A 26,726-nucleotide genomic window follows, 5' to 3' on the forward strand; every position below is an offset into this window, starting at 1 on the left:
CAACTGCCTTCTACCTGCCCCACTCATACTCTGCAATGGTTTCCACATGCAGGGCCCAAACCTAATCTTTTCACTATCATTTAGTACTGATTCCATTGGGAGTTCTGTATAGCATAAGGAGTAAAGGTGAAGGCTCATAATGTCCAGCCCGCTGCCATCATCCTGGTGGTACAGATGATGTAAGGCTGCATGCCCATCTGCCAGTATTTGAAAACTATAAATAGGGATACCCCCATCCCTTTTAGCACCACTGAAATTCACTGGATCACAAGAGATTTTCAGAGAGACAGCATGTGGAAAGAGGAAATATTTGGGTAAAAATCATAATAAGGACAGCTCTCCTAAATAGAGGCAATGGTTATTAATATTTATTAGTACCTATTATGTTGTATTAAAGTATCCAAAAGTATGTGAGGTTCCTCACACAAGGGAATAGACCCAAAATCTCAAAAGTGACTAATGATTTTGGGTGCCTCCGGTTTTTTGAAGCCCAACTTTACACACCTGAAAGGGGCTTGATTTTTCATGAAGTGTTGAGGACCTGCCCTCTGGAAATCAGTCCTCTTTAATATGTTTCAGTTTGGGCACCAGAAATCACTAGGCACTTTAAAAATGTAGGCCATATATTTTGTTTTTCTAGCTAGATATCTTGATGGCCTCTGTCACTAGAATAGCTCCAGGGACGTGGGTCCTGCCTTGGGGTATATCTACACAGCAGCTGGGACGTGTGATTCCCAGCATGGGCAGATAGACACATGCTAGCTCTGCTCAAGCTAGTGTGCTAAAAATAGCCATGTGGCTGCAGTAGCATAGGCAGTGGCTCGGGCTGCCTGCTTCACCCTCTGGATATATACTTGGGTGACTAGCCTGAGCCTTCATCTGTGTTCCTGTGGCCACACTGCTATTTTTAGGTGCTAGCTCAAGCAGAGCTTGCATGTGCACATCCACTTGTGCTGGGAATCGGACACCCTTTGGGAGCTTGCAAGCTAATTTCAGACATGACTCAGTGAAGGAGGTATCAGAACACAGGCAGGGAGAAAAGAGAGGAAGAGCAGGTTATCCAGCAATGGGATTGCATAGTTACTCAGCAAAGGTTTGCGCTCATCATGGAAGTATAAAGAAAAAATCATTCAATTTTTTAGTAGGCTTCATGGTAGAGGTAGGTCTGAAGGAGGGATGAGGAGAAGGAAATGGCCTTGCACAGCAGCTCTGGAAGGCTTCCATGCAAAGGGGGTGGTGTAGAAAAAGGTGTTAGAGAAGTTTGAGAAGTGGATGAATAAGTGTTGAAGTTACACCACTGACAGAGTAGCAGGGGATGGCATGCAGGACCGGCGCTAGGGGTTTTAGTGCCCTAGGCGCACGGCAATTTCACCGGCCCACGCGCTGGTCCCGCGGCTCCGGTGGAGCTGCTGCAGTCGTGGCTGCGGACCATCGGCTGGTCCTGCGGCTTTGGTGGAGCTGCCGCAGTCGTGACTGCGGACGGTCAGCTGCTCGCGTGGCTCTGGTGGACCTCCCGCAGGCACAACTGCGGCAGCTCCACCAGAGCCGCAGGAGCAGCCGACCGTCCGCAGCCACGACTGCGGCAGCTCCACCGGAGCAGGCTGCCGCCTCCTCCGGCAGAATGCCGCCCACCAATAATCCTGGCGCCCTAGGCGATTGCCTTGGCCACCTAAATGGAAGTGCCGTCCCTGATGGCATGTCAGAAGAAACAAGGTCAGATAAATACGCTAAGAGTGATATCACTGTCTTTTCTTTCAGCAAAAGAGCCCTCTTCTCTTTTAACTGACTGCTTCCTCAAGTGTGCAGTCTCTCTCATAGTGAAATCTCCTGTGAAACAGTGGTCTCTCTGTGAGATAAGCACATGTCCATCTCTGCCTCTCCGTTTGCGTGAAATGGTCATTACGCCTCAGCATTGTTGGTGCGAAGAACATTACAGGCAAAACACTGCACCCCAAAATCATGGCAGCATCCTTATAGTGCATCAGCTCTGTTCTGTTTGTTTTTTGTTTTGAGAGCTTTTAACTTGCATCTGAGTTTGAGTGTCAGGCCTGTTTGTTCCAGTGTTCCAGAGTAAAAATGGGTTCTTTTTTTTTTTTCTACATTTCAAATGCCCTTCCTGTCACTTCACTCCCCCACTGAATGTAAAAAAATTGGCTTATAACAGAGTACGTCCCACCTAATTATTATTGTATCAGTTGTACACTTGTGCCTTTTGTTTAAAAACAAAAAATGCTCAAGTTATGTGGAAAAAAACCCAATCTTCTGTGAAGGCACTAGGATGACCAGATGTCCCGATTTTATAGGGATAGTCCTGATATTTGGGGCTTTGTCTTATATAGGCTCCTATTATCCCCCACCCCGTCCCGATTTTTCACACTTGCTGTCTGGTCACCCGAGCAGTAATGTTAGCTAGTTTACATAAATTTTTATATTTGAACATTTAAAATGGAAAATGTATTCTGTGGATGGATGCATGGTTTGATATTATGCAAAATCTCATTGATCTTGCTGAGACACAGCACTCATGCTGTACTAGATCCATTCATGTGGTATCATGATGTAAGTGACAATATTATATCATGTCACTGTGTGGTGTTTGTTATTCTGCAAAGTTCTGCTCTCCCTGGAATGCAAGATTTTGACCAATAGAATAGGTGTAAAGTGTTCTAAGGTATTACCATACTATTCCTCTACCAAGCTTTTGCATAACAATTATACGTTTGCATACTTCATCTGGTTACTATGCATTGATATGCTATGGTATTTTGCTTGCCATGATTTTTGTGTGTTCAGTTTTTCTACAAAATCTTTTTTTTTTTTTAAATAAAATAAGTGATACTACCTGCCCTACTACACTGCCCTAGAATGAGAGGGCAGGATGGGGAGGATGTATGCAAAATCCATAATGGTTTTCAGCTCATCCTCTCATAGCAGGTTTGCCTTTGCAATATTAAACAGGCATGAAAAGTACTGAAAACTTGTTTTTATAACTGTGATTTGCAGATACAAGTGATTGAAATACGTTCAGTAAGAAGGTAGATTTCACTTCTCAGAGTGGAATCACACTTTAAGGCTCTGGGAATTCTTCACTGACATTCAGACTTAAGGCTGCCTCTCCATTCGGAATGTGCTCTATCGAGTGTAGGTATTTACTCACATATATTTATAACTTTGTTGAAGAAAATCTGATGATAAAGCATAATGGCCTTTTAAATGTTTCTGTGAAAGGGGTCATGTTACTCTCTCAATATTACTCAAATTCTTAATCGCAGCAAACAGCGGTCATTAGTTTTTGTGAGTATAGCAGCTAAATGAGCCAGTAACATACCAGTAATAATACTATACGAACTGAGGCAGGATATCAGAAATATACATTGGAACTGTATGCTTCTTGTAGTGTCAGTGTAAATATTTAACATTTTAAAAAAGTATTTAAGTCTTCCTAATGGTTATAGAAATGGCAAAAATGTTTTTTTTTATTCTTCAGCATTGCAGTGAGATTTCTGCTCAGTAACTCGTCTGCATTTCTAGTAGCTCACTCATGCATGCCTGCTGTTAGTGTATTTATGCAAGTCGCTAGATTTCTTGGGTCACCCTCCAAAAGTGCTGTTTGCAATTAGTGGTCCCTGTCTTCCATTATGGGACAATCTTGCTCGCTTTATTCAAGGGAGCAGTACCTTTAAAATCAATGGGACTACAGCAGTAAGGGGCAGGGCCGTCGCTTCCATTTAGGCGGCCTAGGCAATCGCCTAGGGCTCCAGGATTATTGGTGGGCGGCGTTTTGCCGGAGGGGGTGGCAGGCGGCTCTGGTGGAGCTGCCACAGTCATGGCTGTGGACAGTCGGCTGCTCTCGCGGCTCTGGTGGAGCTGCCGCAATCGTGGCTGCGGACGGTCGGCTGCTCTTGCGGCTCTGGTGGAGCTGCTGCAGTCGTGGCTGCGGATGGTTGGCTGCTCGCTCGGCTCCGGTGGACCTCCCGCAGCCACGACTGCGGCAGCTCCACCGGAGCTGCGGGACCAGCGCGCGGGGCGGCGAAATTGCATGCGCCTAGGGCGCTAAAACCCCTAGCGCCAGTCCTGGTAAGGGGAGTAGGATTGGGCCTTGGAGTATCTTCAGTTACCCGTTATTTCCATACAGGATGCTATCATAACCAGGTGTTGAATACTTAAAGGTCATATAAATTGGCAAAGAATGTATGGTGAGATACCTGCTCCTATGCTGCTCTATGGCAAAAGCATAGACTATGTAATAACATTAGGTTAAGATACTTCAGTGGACAAAATAAATTTTGTCCAAAAGATTTAACAGTATTATGTAATGAAAGCAGTCCATTGTGTATAATGTACGTAGCTAACTATCTATCGTGTCATTGATCTTTTGCGGAAGGTATTTGGGGAGAAGGAGAATAAAGGATCTGTCTTCAGAGTGTGGTTTTTCCATAAAAAACATACTGCGAATTTCCATAACTACTGTGCGACTAAACTCTAAGTGACCTATAATCATTGTTCTTCTTTGTTGTTTTGTTTAATTCCCCTTTGGGGTAAATCTTTCTTCTCTCCAGTGGATGAATCTGGGCTGATGCCCATCTGTTTCCCAGTTTAATCTCACAGCTCTTCTCCTCTACAAGGCAGATTTAATCACCCACACACTGGTATTTAAAAAGGGATGACAAGAAATGAGACCTCCTCCCAGACTCACTGGGCACTGCCACGTGAGAGTATGGAGAGAGCAATGAGGTTCTTTACCTCCCTCTTTGAAATCACGTGCCAGATTTCCAGCTGGTGTAAATGGGTGTCATTCCATTGATTTCTATTAATATCAGTGTCATTAGAGAGGAGCTAGCTCAGAGTTTTGCATAAATGCTGACATGACCAAAGCAGGTTGTGTGGGTCTGTTATATACTTAAATTATGATCGATTAATATTTCACCAATCCCACAATTGCTGCCCATTTCAGATAATTTTACACTTCTGCAACAAGACAGCGGTGAGGTGGGTTGTATCCTAAATAATAGGGTGTGAGAATCTGGATGAAATACTATAGCCTGTGTAATGCAGAAGACCAGTCTAGACGATCAGAAAGGTCCTTCTGGCCTTTAAATCTCTCATAGATGTTTTGTGAAGCACCCATGGGGCCATCAATTTTTAGTGTATTTATTCTCACAACACCCCGTTGCGGTAGGGAAATGCTATTTATCCGCATGTTATAGATGCAGAATGAAGCAGAAGGAATTTAAGTACAATCTTTCCTTGCAAAATCTGCCAGGGCTGAATCATCCCCTCTGCTTCTGTGAGCAGCAGAGACCCAGAATCCAGACATATCTCCACAATATCTTCCGCCAGCCCCCAGAGGCCCCTCTGTGCAGATCAGACTCCGAGAGCTGATGAACCAGGAGTATGACAGGTACAATTCCTCCTGGAGCTCCCCCCAGCCCAACTGAATGCAGCCACAGTGCTATGCTATTAAAGATTGCACTGTATGCTGCCCCCTGCTGGGCTGTTACACAGTTAAGGGTGCTGGGTCATAATGTAAACCAGGGGTGAGCAAACTTTTTGGCCTGAGGGCCACATCAGGGAATAGAAATTGTATGGCGGGCCATGAATGCTCACAAAATTGGGGTTGGGGTGCTGGAGCAGGTGAGGGCTCTGGTTGGGGGTGAAGGCTCTGGGGTGGGCTGGGGTTGAGGAGTTTGGAGTGTAGGAGGGTGCTCTGAGCTGGGACCGATGGGTTCGGAGGGCAGGAGGAGATCAGGGCTGGGGCAGGTTCTGGATGGGGGTAAGGGCTCTGGGGTGGGGCTGGGGATGAGGAGTTTAGGGTGCAGGATGGTGCTTCGGGCTGGGATTGAGGGGTTTGGAAAGCAGGAGGAGGATCAGGGCTGGGGCAGGAGGTTGGAGTGTGGGGAGAGGCTCGGGTTGCAGGCTCTGAACGGCGCTTACCTCAAGTGGCTCCCAGAAGCAATGGCATTTCCCTTCTCTGGTTCCTGCTAGTGCTGGAGTGGGGCTATGCTGGCACCGGATCTGCTAACGCTGGAGCGGGGCCATGCGACTGCTTCAGGAGCCACGTGGTGCAATCCCTGACTCAGCGCCCCGGCTGGAGCACTGGAGTGTGGCAAGCCCTAGACCCCACTCCCCGGTAGGAGCTCGTGGGCCAGCTTAAAACGGCTTGTTGGTTGGATATGGCCCACGGGCCATAGTTTGCCCACCCCTGATGTAAACCCTCCGCTCTGCACCTTTTTTGGAGAGATTTGTGCTGCTGTAGATGATGGTCTCGTGCGGCCTTTGTGCTTCTCGAGCTCAGAAATTGTGATTATGCCTGGCCCCTGCATAGGGGCAGAAGAGGGTACTAGGGTTGCCACCTGTCCAGGTTTTCCCAGGATCATCCCTTTTCATGCGGTGGCTGTCCTGGGAAATCGGTAAGGGTGCTCAGTGCCAAGGCTGGATGTAGCCTCCCAATTCAATGGGTGCCCTAAACTACCCTGCTGAAGGGTCACACTGACCACCCACACCAGCATTTTCTGCCCCAGCACCACAACTGTAAAGTGGCCTGATGAAGGGGGGATGTCCCTGTGTTTGTTATATGATATGAGATAACTTCTCTAATGCAGGATGCTTTATCATCTTGTTGACCATAACCAAACTCAACCAGTGACCAAAAAAACATAGAGATGTTATTGTATGCAACCCCTAGCCAGAACTAGGGTAGGAATCATTACGTCATGAGCTAAAGATAAGAGTATCAGAAGAAAGTGGGGGGGTTGGTTCTGATCCATCTTGCATTGACTTTTACTGGTTATCACCAGTGTGACATCAGAATTAGATCCAGTATTCCAGAACCTCAACGGATATCAATTGGTATAGCTCCATTGGTTCAACTGTTCCAATTCACACCCGCTGAAGAGCTGGCTCCGTTTTTTGATTTTTGGCATTGCATCCAGCATGTTGCCTTGAGAACAAAGGCTGCTTTTAAATTGCAAAGGTATATTATTATTATTGAATTTTTGTATAGGAGCATGTGCATGCTGAGGACTTCACAGGAGCAAGTGTGCTCCGTAGAACAGGGAGATCTACCCCAGCCTAATAACACGACCAATAGACATCAAAGCGTGGCAGTGGACATTGACAGCACATTGACTAAATTTTGATGTTAGGAGTAGGGCACTTGAGAGAACAATTTTAGCCTTTTATTTATTTGTCTGTCAGTCTCTTTGCTAAGGTTTATTTTAAATACCTTTACCTTGCATCAAAAAGGCCAAGGACTTGGTTGTGACAGGTACACAGCCAAGCAGCACATGGGCACATAAGATTTAAAGTGGCACCTCTATGACTTATCAAGGGTGACCAGATGAGATGATGAAAATATCGGGACACATTGGGCAGGGGGAGAGGGGTCTGCCAGTGGAGTTAAAAAAACAAAAAACAAAAAAAAACTCCCAGTGCTGCCGGCGAAGCGAAATACTGGGACAAATTGCATCCCGACCAAAGATCGGTCGGGACATGGGACAAACACCCAAATATCGGGACATCTGGTCATCCTAGACTTAATCTGGTCTCTCCCAAAAACCCATTGGAGTATGTCTATATAGTTATATACAGAATGGAAGAGATGTATGCAGCTATTTAATCTTCTCACACCAGTGCTTAAAAAGACTGTGATCATCGCAGTTACATAAAATAACCCAACAGTTATATATGCATTAAAACATATACAAGTGGGGCCAGTTTTTCAACAGACTCAACATTTTGGGTGTTGACCTCTTTTCAAAATCTGACCAGAAGTGTCACAACAGGAGCTGCTGGGTGCGCAGAGCTTTTGAAAATCTGCCCCTTATTAGGTATCTCAGTGGGAGCTGAGCTCTGTTGAAAATTTACCCCCAAGTGTGAGCACCGAGTACTTGAAAATTTGACTCTGAATGTTTATCCATCATTGTAAAATATTTTGAAATCTGTGGATGAGAAGTGCTACTCAAAGGTTGTCAATTATTATTATTTATTGTGAATTAACTTGCCATTGTGACTGAAGCAGAAAACTGAATAGGAACCCCCCAAAAGGCCCTAACTATAGTGTACTAGCCAGGGATGCTGTAACATACCTTAAAATAATGTGGTACTGGAAACTAAGTAGTAAGAAGAGGGAGGGAGACCAGGCTGATTTGAAAATAATCTGGAGGTTTATGACTCAAGTAAAACAGTGAATTGACCATATCAGAATGGGAATATCCGCTGATCCCAGAGAAGACAATCAGACCATGCTCATTCTAGGACACTAAGGTTCATTCTTGGTACTCTGGCTAGTAAGGTTGCTGCTTTCTGGAATGAAGGAAATGTGCTTGTAACAATGTTCTATGTCCCATATAGAAAAGGTACGGCATAGAGATCCTGTAGGGACTCTCTCATGTTATCAGAACTTCAGACAGGATCAAAGGATCAGCTATATAGAATCCTAGCTTGGACTGGACAGTAAAACTAGCTTGTGTCATAGCTCCAATGAGAGAATGAAAACTTGTCAAAATTTGAAAAGGGGAGACAGGGAAGGTTAAATTAAAAAGGAAAATAGTAGTACAGGGTAACTAGGAAAAAAACTCACTATGGAAATATGATTAAATGTGATTTAAAAATCCAAAGCACCACAGTTAAGTTAGTATGCGTGTGTGCATGTGCTGTTTGTACCAGATTATATATAAACAGATTTTCTTCTTTCAGAATTGCAGATGCCACAAAGGAACCTAATCTCCACTAACTGAATGGTCGTCAAGGGTGTGAATTCTGCTCTTTTTCTGTAGCTGTGTGAAAAGTTTAACAGCCTGGGCTTGCACCTCCTTTGGTTTTCATGATGGCAGCAACTAGTGGAGAAAGCCAGCTACAGAGGATTATCAGAGATTTGCAAGGTATGGTGCCTGTTGCAGATTAATTCTGTAGGCTGGGCTGCATTCCTCATGTTTTAATTGAAGGTCAGGAGTGTTTGTCTGATATTTGTGTATAGCACTGTAACAGAAAATTGTACCGTTCTGTATAGATGTGACTCTGATTTCAAATGTTACATAAAGTTTACTAAGCCTTTTTGTAGGATCTTAAATTATGTCTGTTTTACAACAAAGAAAAAATTCTCTCTGGTTAGGATCTACTCTTTCTGTAAACAGTGCGTTGGATTCTTCTCTCACTCACAAGTCAGGAGAAACGCCGCTGAAGTCAACAGAACTGAACGGTTGTAAATAAGCGCAGTGTGAGAGTGGGGAGGATCAGCTCTGATTTCTTTTTCCCTTTTTTTTTTTTATGCACACAATGGGTCATTCATTGTTCACTAAGACAAATACCTTGTTCACAATACCGTGCTGCAAACAGTGATGACAGGCCTCCATGGGAGGGGAAGAATGGGAAGGAGGATGAGTGAGGATTTTTCCTCAGTAATCAAATATGGGAATGAGGAAGAAGATCCAGGAAGGATGGTCTTATGGTTAAGGCACAGATTAGTTAGGAGACTGTTGTTCTTTTTCCAGTTTTGCCACAGATTTCCTGTGTAGCCTTGAGGAAGGCACATAGGCCAAAATGTTCAAACTGATCAGTGGTTTTGGATGCCCACCTCTAGGCCTATTTTTCGTAAGTACCAAGGACCCACAACAAGCCCAAGTTTGGCTTTCAGAAACTGAAGCACCTTATATCAGTGGCCAGTATTCCTGTGCCTCAGTTTCCTCATCTGAAAAATGAGGACAGTCGCGTAGCTCGCAGATGTTGTCAAGCCTTAATTCATTAATGTTCATCTAGCACAGGGGTTCTCAAACTTCATTGCACCACGACCCCGTTTTGACAACAAAAATTACTACATAACCCCAAAAGAGGGGACCGAAGCCTGAGCCCACCTGAGACCCACTGCCCCGGGCTGGGAGAGGCCAAAATCCAAGCCCTGCTGCCTTGGCAGAGAGAGCCAAAGCTAAAGCCTGAGCACTATCGCCCTGGATGGGACAGCCATAGCCCAAGGGCTTCAGCCCCCGGAGGGGGGCCTGTAACCTGAGCCCTGCCACCCAGAGCTGATGCCATTGAGCTTTGGCCCTGGGCTCCAGCAAATCTAATACCAGCCTTGGCGACTCCATTAAAATGAGGTCACGACCCACTGTAGGGTCCTGACCCACAGTTTGTGAACCCCAGATCTAGCAGATTGGCTCCTAAAACATAAAGTGCGATATAAGGGCAAAGAACTGTGTTGCTTTTTCTCTGTATGTGACTGTTCAAAAACAGCTGCAATGGAGATGAAATTTAATCTTTGATTTATTTATATAATTAAAATGAGAATCTTCAACCACTGTTGTTTTTGACAACTCAAGGGGAATAGAACATGATATATTAGAGCTGTGCCTTACACCTGTCATTGCTTCCTTCTCCAAATAATTCTTTTTCCCTCCCCCTTTCTTTTTCAGATTAAAAATATAAATTGGTGAGGGGGGAAAGGCAAAGTCTTTTTACAGATTTAATAAACTACAGGAGGAGATTTAGGTAGGGAAGATGGCATTATGCAATCTGGAGATTAGAGTTCTTGAAATGTATTGGAGACAACTTTTTATTCCACTAAGTGAAGGAAGTAACCGGGGAACAGCCGTTTTAAATTGATTCTCACCCACTGGGAGGAATTGGTAACGAATCTGAAGGTGGAAGGCAATTTGGGTGAAAGTGATCATGAAATGATTGATTTCATGATTCTTAGGAAAAGAAGGCGTGAGAACAGCAGAATAAAGACAATGGAGTTCAAAAAAGCAGACTTTAACAAACGGAGAGAACTAATAGGTAGGGTCCTATGGGCCGAAAATCTAAGAGAAAAAGAAGTTCAAATGAGCTTGTAATTTCTCAAGGAGACAATATTCAAGGCACAACTGGAAACTATCCTGATGTGAAGGAAAGATAGGAAGAATGGTAAGAGGCCAATATAGCTCCATCAAGAGGTCTTTAATGACCTGAAAATCAAAATGGAATCCTACAAAAAATGGAAACATGAACCAGTTGCTAAGGAGGAGTACAAAAGAGCAGCACTCATGTAGGAACAAAATCAGAAAGGCTAAGGCGCAAAACTGATTTACCCCTAACAAAGGACAGAAAAGGCAATAAGATGAGGTTCTATAAATACATTGGGAGCAAGAGAAAGACAAGAGCAAGTTTAGATCCTCTACTTAGTATGTAAGGAGAGCCACTAACTGATGACATCAAGAAAGCTGAAGTGTATAAGGCCTGTTTTCCTTCAGCCTTCACTAGAAAGGTTAATGATGTCCAGATACTAAATACAATTAATATTAACAAGGGGGAAGGAATGCAAGGCAAAATAGGGGAAGACCAGGTTAAAGAATGTTTAAATAAGTTAAATATATTCAAGTTGGCAGGGCCTGATGACATTCATTCTAGGGTACTTAAGGAACTAGCTGATGCAATGTTGGAATTGTTAACCATTATCTTCAAGAAATCCTAGAGGACTAGTAAAGTTCCCAGAAGGCTGGAGAATGGCAACCACAGGATCAATCATTAAACAGGGAAACAGAGGACCCGGGGAATTATAGACCAGTCAGTGTAACTTCAATACCTTGGAAAATACTGGAACAAATTATCAGACAATCAATTTGTAAGCACTTGGAGGATAATAGGGTTATAAGGAGTAGCCAACATTCCAAATCAACCTAATTTTCTTCTTGGAAAGGGTTACTGGCCTAGTGGATAGGGAGAAAGCAGTAGATGTCATATATCTTGATTTTAGTAAGGCTTTTGACACAATCTCACATGTCATTCTCATAAACAAACTAGGGAAATGTGGTCTGAAGGAAATTACTGTATGGTGAGTGCACAACTGGTTGAAAGACCTTACTCAAAGAGTAGTTATCAATGGTTCAGTGTCAAACTGGGAGGATGTATCTAGTGGGGTCCTGCAGGGGTCAGTCCTGGGTCCAGTAGTAGTCAATATTTTCATTAATGACTTAGTTAATGGAGTGGAGGGTATGCTGATAAAATCTGCAGATGAGCACCAAATCTTGAGAGACTGCAAGCACTTTGGAGGACATGGTTAGTATTCAAAATGACCTTGACAAATTTTGGTCTGAATTCAACGTGATGAAATTCAATGAAGATAAATACAAAGTACTTCACTTAAGAAGGAAAAATCAAATGTACAACTACAAAATGAGGAATACCTGATTGGATGGTAGTTCTGCTGAAAATGATCTGGAGGTTATAGGGGATTACAAACTGAATGAGTCAACAATGTGATACAGCTGCAAAAATGCCTAATATAATTCTGGAGTGTATTAACAGGCATGTTGTATGTAAGACACAGGAAATAATTGTTGTGTTCTACTTGGCACTGATGAGACCTCAGCTGGAGTACTGGAGTGTCCAACTCTGGATACCACATTTTAGAAAAGATGTGGACAAATTAGAGAGAATCTAGAGGAGAGCAACAAAAATGATAGAACATTTAGAAAACCTGTCATATGAGGAAAGGTTAATAAACTGGGCATGTTTAGTCTTGAGAAAAGAAGCTTATGGGGAGCCTAATACCAGTCTTCAAATATGTTAAAGGCTGTTATAATAAGGAGGTGATCAATTGGTTGTTCTCAGTGTTCACTGAAGGTAGCGTGACAGCGTTATGTTACCAATCTGCCTGAGGCTTTAGGTGATTAGGCTGAGGCTGCAGGATTGTTAGGGGAGGAGATGAAGGCGCATACCAAATGACTAAATTTTAAAGCTTTATTAATAAAATAACAGTGGTGTGTGCTGGGTGCTTCCCACATTACTTAGAGGAAGAAAGAAAGCATTAGCATCTGCGCCCTAACCCACTTTTATACTTACACATGCACAACCCAAGGCTGGCCAAGCCTGGGTGTAATGTAAGCAGAAGAGGGGGAAGGGTGGTCGAGAGTTTTGTCCTGTGCACAGGCCATCCAGGGTCTGCTGTTGATCTCTGATTTGCTTTAGCTTTTAGGAGGGTTTTAAGTCCTGGGGTTTTTTGGGGGCATTTTGTTTAGGGACCTCTGTCCCCTGTGCTTTTTGTACCAGTTCAAACCAGCCTTTTGTGGCTTTCTTAGCTTTTCCAAAACACACCAGCTTTAGGGACGCGAAACTGTTGTTTTCCCCCTCATTGGTCTTTACTGTCTCACTAGTTTTCGCAGCCCCTGCAGTTCTGTTTAGCTGAATTCTTTTTTCCTATGGCTGGTTGGGGTTGGAATCCAGGCCCCTATCTTTCTTGGCAGGCAGCTGGGAGTTAGTTGTGTGCCGTGGCCTTGGGCTGGAGTTAGCATCTTATCTTCGGACCTAGCTGGAGCGTCGAGTTAACCTGTTTCCTTCTCCCTTCCTCCCTCTACGGCCTCTTGTAACCTGTAAAGAAACCTTTTTCTCCACACTTCCACTTTCAACCCTTCCCACAGTATACTTCAGTACATATACAAGCGCTAGCAACATACAATGCTAAACTGCTTACCCAGGGGTCTCCATGAGGGGGGGCAGTTATATTGTGACAGTAGGACAAGAAGCAATGGGCTTAATCTGTAGCAAGAGAGATTTAAGTTAGATATTAGGAAAAACTTTCTAATGATAAAGGGAGTTAAGCTCTGTAATAGGGTTCCAATGGAGGTTATGGAATCCTCATCACTGGAGGTTTTTAAGAACAGATTGGACAAACACCTGTTGGGGATGATCTAAATTTATTTGGTCTTGCCTCAGTGCAGAGGGTTGGACTTGATGACTTCTCGGGTCCCCTCCAGCCCTACATTTCTATGATTCTATGATTAAGACCTTTCCACTTGAGAAAAGTGTGAGGGATTTTTAATGACCCCAAATGGTCCAGGCTTTTGGTTCATGCCTCATGAAAGAAAAGGCAAAGCCATGAGCTGGGACTCTGACTCTCTCTGACACAGTATAGAGACCCCACTTGAGTTCCAATAAGAAGGGCTTTTGTTCCCTCCTTAGATTGCATGGAGTAATGAATAAAGCTGGGCAAAAAACTTCTCAGTGAATAGTAAATTTACCAAAAAATGATTTTTTTACGGGTGCTGAAACTATTCACAAACTGTGAATTTGGCAAACAGTTTCAGCAGAGAAAAAATGAATATTTTTTCCCAAAAAGAAAATCATTTTGAAAAGAAACATTTTAACTTTTCATTTTTAAACATTACATTTTGAAATTTAGCTATCTTTATTTTTTAAAAATCTAAAAGACAATAAAAAAGGATAAAAACTCCCAAAACAAAAAACTGAATAAATTAAATTTTGGATCAAGAAACACCCCAAAAATGAAATGGAACAAAACAAAACAAAAATGTTGTTTCATTCTAGTTTTTCATTTCAGGGAATTTTTATCTAAAACTTTTTATTTCTTGGTTTTACATTTGGTGAAGAAAATCTCAAAAATACCAGTTTTGGTTCAAAACAAATGGAATTTTTCTAATTATTGGTTTGGTTTGGCCCCCAAACCAAGAAATCGAGTATTTGGTCAGCCCTCCTTCATTACTATTGCTGGAGACTGAAAGCCCAATTACGCACTGAGAGGGAATACAGAAACCTGTAAAATCAGCCATTTATGGTGCTACTCAGAAGGTTAGCCCTTTGAGATGGCAGAGTCCACTTGGAGACAGCAGAGTTCCATACTTAATTATTACAGGATTAGTCTATTTATTTTCATTTGTATATTGTAGCCAGCGCACTCTGAAACTTCCAGGAGGTAAATATGCTGAAGGAAGGAGATCCCTGCTCAGGGATGCAAGAAGCCTGGGTGGCTGCCTCCAGCTCCTGGCAGAGAGCAGGGAGGTGAGAAACGCAGCTGGTGATCCCTTGCTCCTGGCAGGGAGGTGAGAAGCCTAGGGGAGCAGGTGCTCTCCCAGTGGGGAGCTGTGCAGAGCTAAGAGCTTTCAGTCTCCCACAGTGCCCCTCTTCAGTTGGTGAGGATACACACCACCAATCAAAGGAGGGTAGTGTGGACATCAGCCACCGCAGGCTGTAAGTGACTGAACATAGGTTGACTTCAGTTTGTAGTGTAAGATATCCCCTAAAACACTCTGACTGAAAAAGTGAATACACACATACAGTGTAAAGAGAGACAGCCCATTTATTTATTTCAAAATGTTTGTGCATTCAACCTCAAACATCATCTATCTTTACTCACTTATTCTGGTGTCTTGTTTTAAAGATGCTGTGGCAGAGCTAAGCAAAGAATTTAAAGAAGGAGGGGAACCAATCACTGATGACAGCATCAACTTGCAAAAGTTTTCCTACAAGCTTGAGTACCTTTTACAGGTAAGTGACACAATCACATGTAGGGCCCTAGGAAATTCATGGTCCATTTTGGTTAATTTCACCATCATAGGATTTTAAAAATCATACGTTTAATTATTTCAGATATTTAAATCTGAAATTTCCCAATGTTGTAATGGTAGGGGTCCTGACCCAAAATGGGTTGTGGGGGGTCACTAGATTATTATAGGGGGGTTGTGGTATTGCCACTCTTACTTCTGTGCTGCTGCTGCTGGTGGCGCTGCCTTCAGAGCTGGTTGGCTGCAGAGCGTCAACTGCTGGCTGGAAGCCCAGCTCTGAAGGTAGCGCCGCTGCCAGCAGCAGTGGAGCAGAAGTAAGGGTGGCATGGTATGGTATTGCCACCCTTATTTCTGCACTGCTGCTGGCGAGGTGCTACCTTCAGAGCTGGGTGCCCAGCTAGCAGCCACTGCTCTCTGGCCCCCCGGCTCTAAAGGTAGCGCAGAAGTAATGGTGGCAATACTGCAACCCCCCTATAATAACCTTTCAGACTCCCCTCCTTGTGGTCCTTTTTTGGGTTGGGACCTCCAATTTGAGAAATGTTGGTGTCCCCTGTGAAATCTGTATAGTACAGGGTAAAAGTACACAAAAGACCAGATTTCCCGGTCTGTGACGTCTTTTTCATGGCCATGAATTTAATAGAGGGCTAATCATACGGGAGAACTGGACTTTCCTTCATCTGTTTTGTTCTTTTATATTTAAGGTTCAGTATTGAATCTAGCTATTAATAAAAAAAATCAGAATGTTTTAGAACTAAGTACAGTACAGACCTCTTTCCTTTTAGTTATTGGGCTCCCGTGTGTCAATACTTATTCCACCTATTACAATAGAAAGTAAATATGCATGTATGAAAAAGCTTTTGAGAACACAAGGAATTTTGCATTGTATGGGGAGCTTTTATAACTTGACTTTGAAACATGCCATTTTACATTATCACAGAAACTCTTTGGTAATAGGAATGATGACATGTTTTAAGGGGAAAAAAATATTTCATAAATATAATTACCTGTATAAAATATAGGATTTTGCCAGTAAAAACATGACTTTGCTATGAAAAATAGTTTTATAACATCAAAAATATAATACAAGGAGTAAGCTTTTTTAATGGAAATGTCTGGTTTTTTTTTATCCTTGATCAAAAACCAAGTAAAAAGGAAAAGCTACTTTACTGTGAATACCTTCAGTCTAGTTAGAGAGACAGGATGGGTGAGGTAATATCTCTTAGGGTACATCCAGACTACCTGCCCTATAAACAGGTAGTGATTGATTTTTTGGGGATCAATATATTGTGTCTCATCTAGACGTGATATATCATAGAATCATAGGGTTGAAAGGGACCTCAGGAGGTCATCTAGTCCAACCTCCCGCTCAAAGCAGGACCAATCCCCAGAGTTTTACCCCAGTTCCCCAAATGGCCCCCTCAAGGATTGAACTCACAGCTCTGGGTTTAGCAGGCTAATGCTCAAACCACTGAGCTATCCTTCCCCCCGAACGTGCTCCCGTCGACTCCGGAACTCCACCAGAGCGAGCGGTGGTAGCGGAGTTGACACAGGGAGCCGCAGACGTCGATCCTGCTCCGTGAGGACCCGAGGTAAATCGATCTAAGATTCTTCGACTTCAGCTACGCTATTCATGTAGCTGAAGTTGCGTATCTAAGATCGATACCCCCCCTAGTGTAGACCAGCCCTTATTGGACCAATTTCTGTTGGTGAGAGAGACATGCTGAAGAGCTCTGTGTGGCTTGAAAGCTTCTCTCAACAACAGAAGTTGGTCCAATAAAAGATATTACCTCACCCACCTTCTGTCTCTAATATCCTGGCATCGACATATAGGGTGACCAGATAGCAAGTGTAAAAAATCAGGACGGGGGTCGGGGGTAATAGGTGCTTATATAAGAAAAAGCCCCCACAATTGGGACTATCTCTATAAATTCAGGACATCTGATCACCCTATTGACACAGCCAGAAGTATACTCCAGTCTGCTTAGTCATTTCGTGAATCATAGGCTCATAGTTCTCCACTCCATGAGATCTGGATTCATTTCATGATTCTGTAAATGGCTCACTCTGTCTTCGGGAAAGTCACTGAACCAGTCTGTTCCTCAGGCTGGTAAAATGGGGATACCCACTTTTTGTAAAGCATTTTTGTGATCTATGTTGAGTTCATTGTAAGCTGTGTGGATTTATGTACCTATTTTTCAGTACCTTATCTTCAGTGTATTGACCTACATTTGTGCAGTTTATTAGTATTGGAAATGCTGTAAATCCCAGTGATCAGTTTACGACTTCTGAATAGATTTGAATGGCTATTCTTTAATTAAGCTGATTATTTAAATTAGGGTTGTCAATCGCAGTTAACTTGAGCGATTAACTCAAAACAAATTAACTTGATTAAAAAAATTAATTGCAATTAATTGCAGTTTTAATTGCACTGTTAAAAATAATAGAATACCAGTAGATATGTATTATACATATTTTTTGATGTTTTTCTACATTTTCATATGTATTGATTTCAATTATGGCACAGAATACAGAGTGTACAGTGCTAACTTTATATTATTATTTTTATTGCAAATATTTGCACTGTAAAAAAGAAACAAAAAAAAGTATTTTTCAATTCACTTCATACAAGTACTGTATGTAATCTCTTTATCATGAAAGTGCAATTTACAAACGTAGATTTTTTTTGTTACATAAATGCACTCAAAAACAAAACAATGAAAACCTTTAGAGCCTACAAGTCCTTGCAGTCCTACTTCTTGTTCAGCCAATTGCTAAGAAAAACAAGTTTGTCTATATTTACAGGAGAGAGTGCTGCCCACTTCTTATTTACAATGCCACCTAAAAGTGAGAGCAGGTATTCGCATGGCATTTTTATAGCTGGCATTGCAAGGTATTTACTTGCTAGATATGCTAATCATTCATATGCCCCTTCATGCTTTGACCACCATTCCAGAGAACTGTAGACTTTATATTCTGTGTTGTAATTGAAATCAGTATATTTGAAAATGTAGAGACTATCGAAAAATATTTAAATAAATGGTATTCTATTATTGTTTAACAGTGTGATTATAACTGCAATTAATCACTGTTATTTTTGTATCTTGTTATTAATTTTTTTAGTGATTTGAGAGCCCTAATTTAAATTTGTATTTTGAACCATAGAGCAGCATTCAAATCCATCAAATTGTATTGATATAGAATGATGTCTATTCCCTTTATTGAGGTGCACACGCATCTCCTATTAATTAAAAAATTAATAGCTTTGAATGTGAATATCAATGGGAGAGAAACATAGAATAACTCTGTGTTTCAGTGTCTTAAATTTTTCTAAGTGTTTATTCCTTTTGAAGTTTGACCAGAAAGAAAAGACCACCCTGCTGGGGAACAGAAAAGACTACTGGGATTACTTCTGCGACTGCCTGGCTAAAGTCAAAGGAGCTAATGATGGGATCCGCTTTGTTAAGTCAATTTCAGAGGTAAGGAAAGCAGACTGCTTAATCATCACAACAGGCAGTTCATATTTCTGCATGTCCATTGAGAATGCTACAGAACTCAAAAGAAAGGTAGGAGAAGGAATGGGACTTTTTTTCTGTCTTTGCAAAATATAAAAGCAAAAGATAACTGACGCCTATTGTTCATCAAAATTCTTAGGGCTAGATTGCACAATCCTTATGCATGTTGGTGTGCTCTTCCTTGCAGGTGTAGTCCCATTGACCTCAGTCAAGTCCTGAATTATTTTAAATTACGTTGTACAGGAATGGTGTCCCTAGCCTTTGTTTGCCAGAAGCTGGGAATGAGTGACAGGGGATGGATCACTTGATGATTACCTGTTCTTTTCATTCCCTCTGGAGCACCTGGCATTGGCTACTGTCGGAAGACAGGATATTGGGCTAGATGGACCTTTGGTCTGACCCAGTAGGGCCATTCTTATGTGTTTTCAGTTACACTAGAAAAAGGAAACATTTGATGAATGGTGGGCAAGGTCTCTGTTTAGGATTAATGCCTACGATTTAACAATGGGGATACAGCAGAAATAAATCAAGGAGGCAGTTCCTGCCCTCATGTGCACAGGTTTCCCGAGGGCAGGATTTTATCAAATGCACGAGGAAAAAGTAGTAGAATTTTGCCATTCTTGTCACTTTCCTGTTGATCAGTATGGTTGATTGGGAGTCACTGAGTAGAGAATTTGGTCTTATGTCTATACTCACTTAATGCTTGAACAGTGTGTTGGAGATATAAAATACCATGTGACTCTTGTGGATTAAGATTATTGTTATCGCTCTAGGTGAGCTGACATGAAAGGACTCAAAGTGAAATGGTTCTTATTGGGCTAAGCAAAGTACATGTTAGTATGTAACACAGTAATAAAACCTAAATCCAATATTAACAGAGTAGCAAACCTTAATCTCTACATCTATTAGTCAGTGAGCTAAACACTGCAAGAAGTTTTAATGTTGATCCTTTCTGGGTCATTAGAGTAAATTTAAATCACTCGAATAAGGACTTTCCCCATGGATAAGTGAAGCAATGTTGTTGGCTCTGCTGATTGTTGTCCTGATACCTGGTTTTGATGTCCTAGGCAATTTTATTCCCAGGCTGCGCTTGTTGATAAAGAAGTTTTCATCTATTCTGTCAGAACTTCCTGACAGCAGCCTTGACAGCTGTCATCATGCAACTTCTTCTCTGGATGATCAGAGAACCAGCCATGAGGCTAGCATGGCTGCCCCTAGCACAGACAGCCCCTATGTTCCCCATCCCACTTCTTTCTCCTCATCCCCTTCCTTCAGTCTTCCATTTGGTTTTAGGGGAACCCCCTCTCCCCACCCAGCTTTCTGTCTTGGCTTTGGAGTATGAAACATTTCCCCATCTCCTCTTTCTCCAATCTCCTCTTTCAACTCCAAATCCATCATCTTCTCTTTGGTTCTTTAAATGAAAATTCCAGTGCATTTATATTGTATAGCTAGATGAACACCAGATTCTGATGCATCTTGTTTGGCTGCGCGTGTTTGGAGGGGCAGAGACACCAGAAACCTTCCACCTCCACTTGTACAGCCAGGCAGGAGCTTCCTCCAAGGAGCTCATTTGATACATTGCTTTTTCCATCCCTGTGGTAGTTGTACTTGAATTTTGGTTTGACAGCAGAGGCATAACTAGTTATAAATTCTGTCTCCTCTCTATCCACTGGATACCAAAATCTTCCTTGTCTGCCTTAAGATTTCTGTCCTTTTTCAAAAACTATGAAAGATGTTGTGATGTTTCCCTCTGGTGTTATCTTGACCAGTGATCTGCTAGGTCACTCCAATCCTTGACTCTGTGAGCCAGCCTTACCCTGCTCTGCTGTGAGAACTCCCACTCCTGGGCTGTTCACGCACAGCCTCTGGCATATAAAATGCTTCTAGCTACTTGCAACCGAATGACACTAGCCAATATCTCTGGTCCCAGACACAACCCTAGGAACCTCTGTCTTGCAGTGTCCAGTTATGGCCGCTGGACACTGCAAGCTGATATGAGTTTGTCAATTTAACAAAGAAATTGATATGTACAAGGCTTGTTATCCCAAGAAGAGTCTCTGTCACACGTCAAACCAAACACACTGCTTCAGATAGAATAAACAAACAGATTTATTAACTATAAAGATAGATTTTAAGTGATTATAAGTCAAAGCATAACAAGTCAGATTTGGTCAAATGAAATAAAAGCAAAACACATTCTAACTGATCTTAACACTTTCAATGTCCTTACAAACTTAGATGCTTCTCACCACAGACTGGCTGGTTGCTCTTCAGCCAGGCTCTCCCCTTTGATCAGCACTTCAGTCACTTGGTGTGGTGTCTATAGGTGTAGGTTGGAGAGAGAGAGAGAGAGAGAATGGCTAATGTCTCTCCCTTTTATCATGTCCTTTCTTCCCTCTTGGCTTTGCCCCCACCTTTAGAGTCAGGTGAGCATTACCTCATCGCAGTCCCAAACTGGCCAAAGGAAGGAGGGTGACTCCCTCGAGAGTCTTAACAGATTCTTTTGTTGCTGCCTAGGCCAGTGTCCTTTGTTCCTGTGAGGCTGGGCTGGGTTTGTGCCATACATGCCCTGATGAGGTGTGAACTGCCTCTCTGTTCTTGGAGAATTTTTCCCTGGGCTTATTTTAAGCCATGAGGATACATTTTCAGCCTCTTATCTATATACATGAAATTATAACGTGCACCCTTACTATAACATTACAGTAACAACCATGCTTAGTGCATCGTGAGCCTTCCGAAGACACCCAACGTGACAAACTTTGCATTGGATACCACACAATCATTTTATAAAGATGAACATGGGGGTGTGTAGGGTGTTTTCCCAAGATACAGAACATCACAGTTGTCCTTAAATTTCAGCATTCAAAAATATGTTTTATATTCTTTAATTTCATAATAAACGCAGCTTAATGTAGTTGTTATAGTTTGAATGTGTCAGAAATTTCCTGTTTCACTTTCTATGGAGCCATAGAAATTTACACGTGGAATGATTTCTTAAAATCATTTTGTTTACTTGCGGTTTATGATTTTTAAAAGAATCAGTCAGCTGTTTCAGGTAACACGTTTGTCAGATTGTGTTCTTGAAATGAAACTGCAGAAGTCAGAGGAACGAACTCCACTATTAAGATATTCCAGGAGGTTGTTCCTCAGGGTCACCCCAATATCATTTCCTGGAGTCCAATTGCTATACATGTTCTTGGCATATGTGCATAGAAATATTAATAGTTGGCTTGTCAATGTGTGATTTATATATGTTTATAATTGGTGCTTAAAGGTTATCTTCCTGTGGCTTGTTTTTCCCAGCTCAGAACATCTCTTGGTAAAGGAAGAGCATTTATACGTTACTCCTTAGTACACCAAAGACTGGCAGACACTTTGCAACAATGTTTTATGAATACCAAAGTAACAAGGTAAATGCAAAGGTACTGTTGTGATGCATGGAAGATATCTGGAGATGAACAAACAGTGAAACATGGGACTGATTCAGTGCCGTGTGAAATAAATGGAAAACCTTCCATGCAGTTGGCTCAGAGGACTGATAATAGGGTATAAAGCAGAGGTAGGCAAACTACAGCCCGTGGACCACAACTGGCCCGCGGGACCGTCCTTCCTGGCCCTTGAGCTCCCTGCCGGGGAGGCTAGCCCCAGCCCCTCCTCCACAGTCATGCTGCCGCGTGGGCAGTGCTCTGGGCAGCAGGGTTGCGCACTCCTGCCGAGCAGTGTGGCAGCATGTCTGGCTCTGGCCAGGTGGTGTGGCTGCCATACTTGCTGCTCTGAGCGGCATGGTAAGGGGGCGGGGAGTGGGGGCGTTGGATAAGGGGCAGGGTTGCCTTAGGGGGCAGTCAGTGGACAGGGAGCAGGGGCTGGTTTGATGGAGCAGCGGTTCTAGGGGACAGTCAGGGGAGGGGTTGGATAAGCGTGGGAGTCCTGGGGGGCCTGTCAGGGGGCGAGGGTGTGGATAAGGGTCAGAGCAGTCAGGGGACTGGGAGCAGGGGGGGTTGGATAAGGGGTGGGGTTCTGGGGGCGGTTAGGGGTGGAGGGTCCCGGGAAGGGGCGGTCAAGGGACAAGGAGCGGGAGGGTTGGATGGGTCGGGGGTTCTGAGAAGTGCAGTCAGGGGGCGGGAAGTGGGAGGGGTTGAATAGGGGGCAGAGGCCAGGCTGTTTGGGGAGGCACAACCTTCCCTACCTGGCCCTCCATACAGTTTTGCAACCCGAATGTGGCCCTTGGGCCAAAAAAGTTTGCCCACACTTGGTATAAAGCCTGCATAAACTAGGTCACTGTTTCACACCCATCTTAGGTCAGTAAATATTGACAGTTGTTCAGTGGCCTATATGAAATGAGTTACTGGTCCAAGTCCAGTTCCTCTTAGACCAGGGTCAGTATTGCAAACTGCCATTACAACTGGTCCTAGTCTGCACCTTTTTTAGTACTCTAACTTGGGGGACCCTACAAAGGGGTTTTTGAATCTCAAGTTCATTATAAAGCAGAGTGCTTTGTGCCTGGAACATTACAAACTCTATGGTGTTTTGTGCATGTTACTTACACACCTTAAATTTTTCAATCTTTACAAGTGCTGAACATCTGGGTTCAGATATGGCTAAATTCATATGTGGAAATGAATTTGGAGGTAGTGCACAGAGCCTCAAATGATAACTGTATATCACTAAGTATCACACAGTGTGGTACAATGTAACCGGTTGTCTTTCTGGTCAAGAAAAACCAAAGACTGGAATAGCAAGAGTTTAACAAGTCAGGATGGATATTCATAGAGCTTTCACAGAAAAACTTTCAGTTTTTATCTTCCTTTTCATTGTATCTAATTCTGACTGCTGCTACCAGTCACGTGTTGTTATGAGCATTCAGTTTACACACATTCAAAACATAAAGGTGAGCTTACAGAGTGCCATGTGAGTATCCATTATATGGTAAATCCTTCTCCTTCTCCAGTTGCCTGCCTGAGCCCAGAGTAAAAATGTTTTGTGCAGGGTTTCTTCACAGGAGGAATCCATAAGCTTCATTAGGTCTTACTGCCACCGGGAGCTGCCCTCACTCCCAACAAAGAGGTTGTATGTGTGTGGGGGGGAGGGGAAGTGGATCTGATTGATGTCTATTGCATTTGCAGTGGATCCTCCTAATTTTTCTGGGAAGTTTAACAAATAGTTTCATTTTCTTGAGAAAGTTGCAGGCGCTCCTCTTTTATTTATTACTCCTTGTCATTTGATTCTTCTTTTAGTGACTGGTACTATGCAAGAAGTCCATTTCTGAAGTCTAAAATGAGTTCTGACATTGTGGGTCAACTCTATGAGTTAACTGAGGTTCAGTTTGACTTGGCCTCAAGAGGGCATGACTTAGATGCTGCTTGGCCAACATTTGCCAGGTAATGTAGTAAAATGTAACTGTTTTCAATACAGTTAGAGCCATAACACACCGTCTGTGACTTGCAAAAACTTCTGCAAGTTTTCTGTTTAACATAAAAGGAGGCATAAGCCTTCACCTTGTAACATCTCTGCAGCCAACCTGGACTTCATGGTCATTACTGGGCTGAATGCCAGGGGTCAATCTGATGCTTATTCAAGTCTGAGAGTCCTTCCACTGACTTCAGCGGGCATCAGCTCAGACCCCTGGGGTCTGCTTACATCTTCACAGTGATGATGAGAAATTAACTTGGGGCCCTCTTGTCCAAAAGCTGCGTCCCGTACCAGCTGAACTAACCATGAATCTTTTTCATTTGAGCAGTAAGAGAACTCATGATACACACCTGTTTCAGCAGGCCTGCTTCTGCTTGAAAGAGGGTAATCCTCCATGTAGGGGTTGATCCAGCTCCACTGAGGTCTGTAGGAGTCTTCCCATTGATTTCAATGAACGTTGGATCAGGCCCCGTGCACGCTAGCCAGTAGGACATTGTCATATCCAGTGGTTCTTCTTCGAGTGATTGCTCATATCCATTCTAGTTAGGTGTGCGCGCCGTGCGTGCACACTCGTCAGAAGATTTTTACCCTAGCAACTCCGGTGGGTCGGCAGGTCACCCCCTGGAGTGGCGCCGCCATGGCGCTGGATATATACCCCTACCAACCCGACCGCTCCTCAGTTCTTTCTTACCACCCGTGTCGATCGTTGGAACAGTGAAACGTGGCTTAGCTGTCCTCCACTCCCCTAGCTTCTCTTTGTTCATTTGATCTCTTGTTGTATATAGTTGACATTAGTCTATAGTGTAATTAGTTTTATAGTTGTTAGTTAGTTATTGTATATAGTTTAGCGGGGTTTGGGCTTTAGCCCTTCCCCGCACCCAGTGTCTGGGCCCATGCCCGGTTCACCAGGGTTTAAACCGTGCTCGGCCTGCAAAAAGCCGATGCCCACGAGCGATCCCCACAACTCTTGCCTAAAGTGCCTCGGGGAATCGCACATCTCCGACAAGTGCCGCATTTGCAAGGCCTTTAAGCCACGGACTAAAAAGGAGAGGGACTTTCGCTTAAAGACTCTCCTTATGGAGGCAGCCCTTAACCCTCCGTCCTCGGCACCGAGCGCTGACAGCGCTCCTCCGGCACTGGATCGTGCCGGCTCCGCCAAGACACCTCGGCACTGGCCTTATCCGGCACAGGGACCTGACCGAAGGCCCTCAGCCTCCTCCCCACCTTCGACGCAGACTCATTCGGATCGCCCGGCACCTACTCCTACTGCGGCACCGACGACTGTGATACCGTTGACTCCGGTCCCAAGAGGGCCGTTGAGTCCGGTCCTGGAGAGCTCCCCAGTGAGACCCATGGTCGAGCTGACGGTCCCCTCCGCGCCGGAGATATTCTCCTCGGCCAGGGACCTTATTGCAATGACTGAGTCTGCCCTGCCTCAACCCCCGGCACCGCCAGTGCGGGTTCTGCATTCTAGAGGCAAGCCTGCTGCCATGAGGCCTCCTTTGCTGGAATCGACGCGCCGGCACCGATCTCGATCCAGGTCCCGGCACCGCTCAAGGTCTCATGGCCGGTCCCGGTCTCAAGGCCGCTCGCAGTCCCGGCACCGCTCACTGCGGCGGTACCTGTTGTTCTCGCGGCACAGATCCACCTCACGTCCCGCCCGGTACTCTCGGTACCGCTCTGGCTCCAGGCACCGCTCCCGGCACCGAGACTCTCGCAGCCGGTCCCGCTGCAGACGTTCCAGATCCTGGTCGACCTCCCGGCACCGCGCTGGTTGCTGGTCCCGGTCTCGATCTTGGCACCGATATGATTCCTGGTACTGATCCCCGACACCGAGAAGATCTCCAGCGATGGGAGTGAGGGACTCATACCAGCCTCGTTCGGCTCCCCCATGGCTGTCCCGTCACCCGTCCATGTCTTCTCAGGCAGATAGTGCATACGCCCCAGACACCGACGTGCCTGCTGCCTTGTTCCATGAGCCCCAGCCTCAAGATCATGGACCGCAGCAGTGGGGATTCTGGACGCCTTGGGCGTACCATCAGGCCCAAGGCCCTCACCCAGGTCCCTCGCACTCGAACGCCTCAGAACACAGGATGCCGGAGGCCACAAGTACCCGTCCTCCTCCTCCTCCTATGGAGGAAGGGTTGACCCAGCCTCAGGACTCCGAGCTCCCTGGGAAGACAGACACGGTCCACCAGGCAGAGCCCTCATCAGACCCGCTTGTGCCAGGTCTCTCCTCTTCATCCTCCCCTGACGAGGCTGTAGCTGGAACCCCATCTGCTAGCCCTCCTCCAATTGACCTCAGGGCCCACCAGGACCTCCTCAGGCCTGTTGCACAGAACATGAACTTGCAGGCCGAGGAGGTCCCGGATGTACAAGACCCAGTGGTTGACATATTGTCATCAGATGCCCCCACTAGAGTGGCCCTTCCATTCATTAAGACCATACAAGCCAATGCCAATACGATCTGGCAGTCTCTGGCTTCTGTTCTGCCCGCTGCGCGAGGGGTAGGGCACAAATACATGGTGCCCTCCAA

The 26,726-nt window shown here is 44.2% G+C and overlaps 1 protein-coding gene across 6 annotated transcripts in view; it reads left to right on the forward strand.

Annotated features, from left to right (window-relative positions):
- Positions 1–26,726, forward strand: part of FYCO1 (FYVE and coiled-coil domain autophagy adaptor 1) — a 117,240-nt gene that overhangs the window by 4,027 nt on the left and 86,487 nt on the right. For 4 of the 6 annotated variants that reach the window (XM_050937870.1, XM_050937873.1, XM_050937874.1 and 1 more), the window contains 5 exons: positions 8,698–8,882; positions 15,146–15,252; positions 18,620–18,745; positions 22,085–22,191; positions 24,016–24,159. In XM_050937870.1, coding sequence (XP_050793827.1) covers positions 8,825–8,882; positions 15,146–15,252; positions 18,620–18,745; positions 22,085–22,191; positions 24,016–24,159 — 542 coding nt within the window. In that variant the 5' untranslated portion in view covers positions 8,698–8,824. Of the gene's footprint in view, positions 1–8,697; positions 8,883–15,145; positions 15,253–18,619; positions 18,746–22,084; positions 22,192–24,015; positions 24,160–26,726 lie in introns of those variants that run through there. The other 2 variants (XM_050937871.1, XM_050937876.1) reach the window with 2 other exon arrangements.

This window comes from Gopherus flavomarginatus, chromosome 2 (assembly GCF_025201925.1).
Source record: "Gopherus flavomarginatus isolate rGopFla2 chromosome 2, rGopFla2.mat.asm, whole genome shotgun sequence".
NCBI lineage: Eukaryota > Metazoa > Chordata > Testudines > Testudinidae > Gopherus > Gopherus flavomarginatus.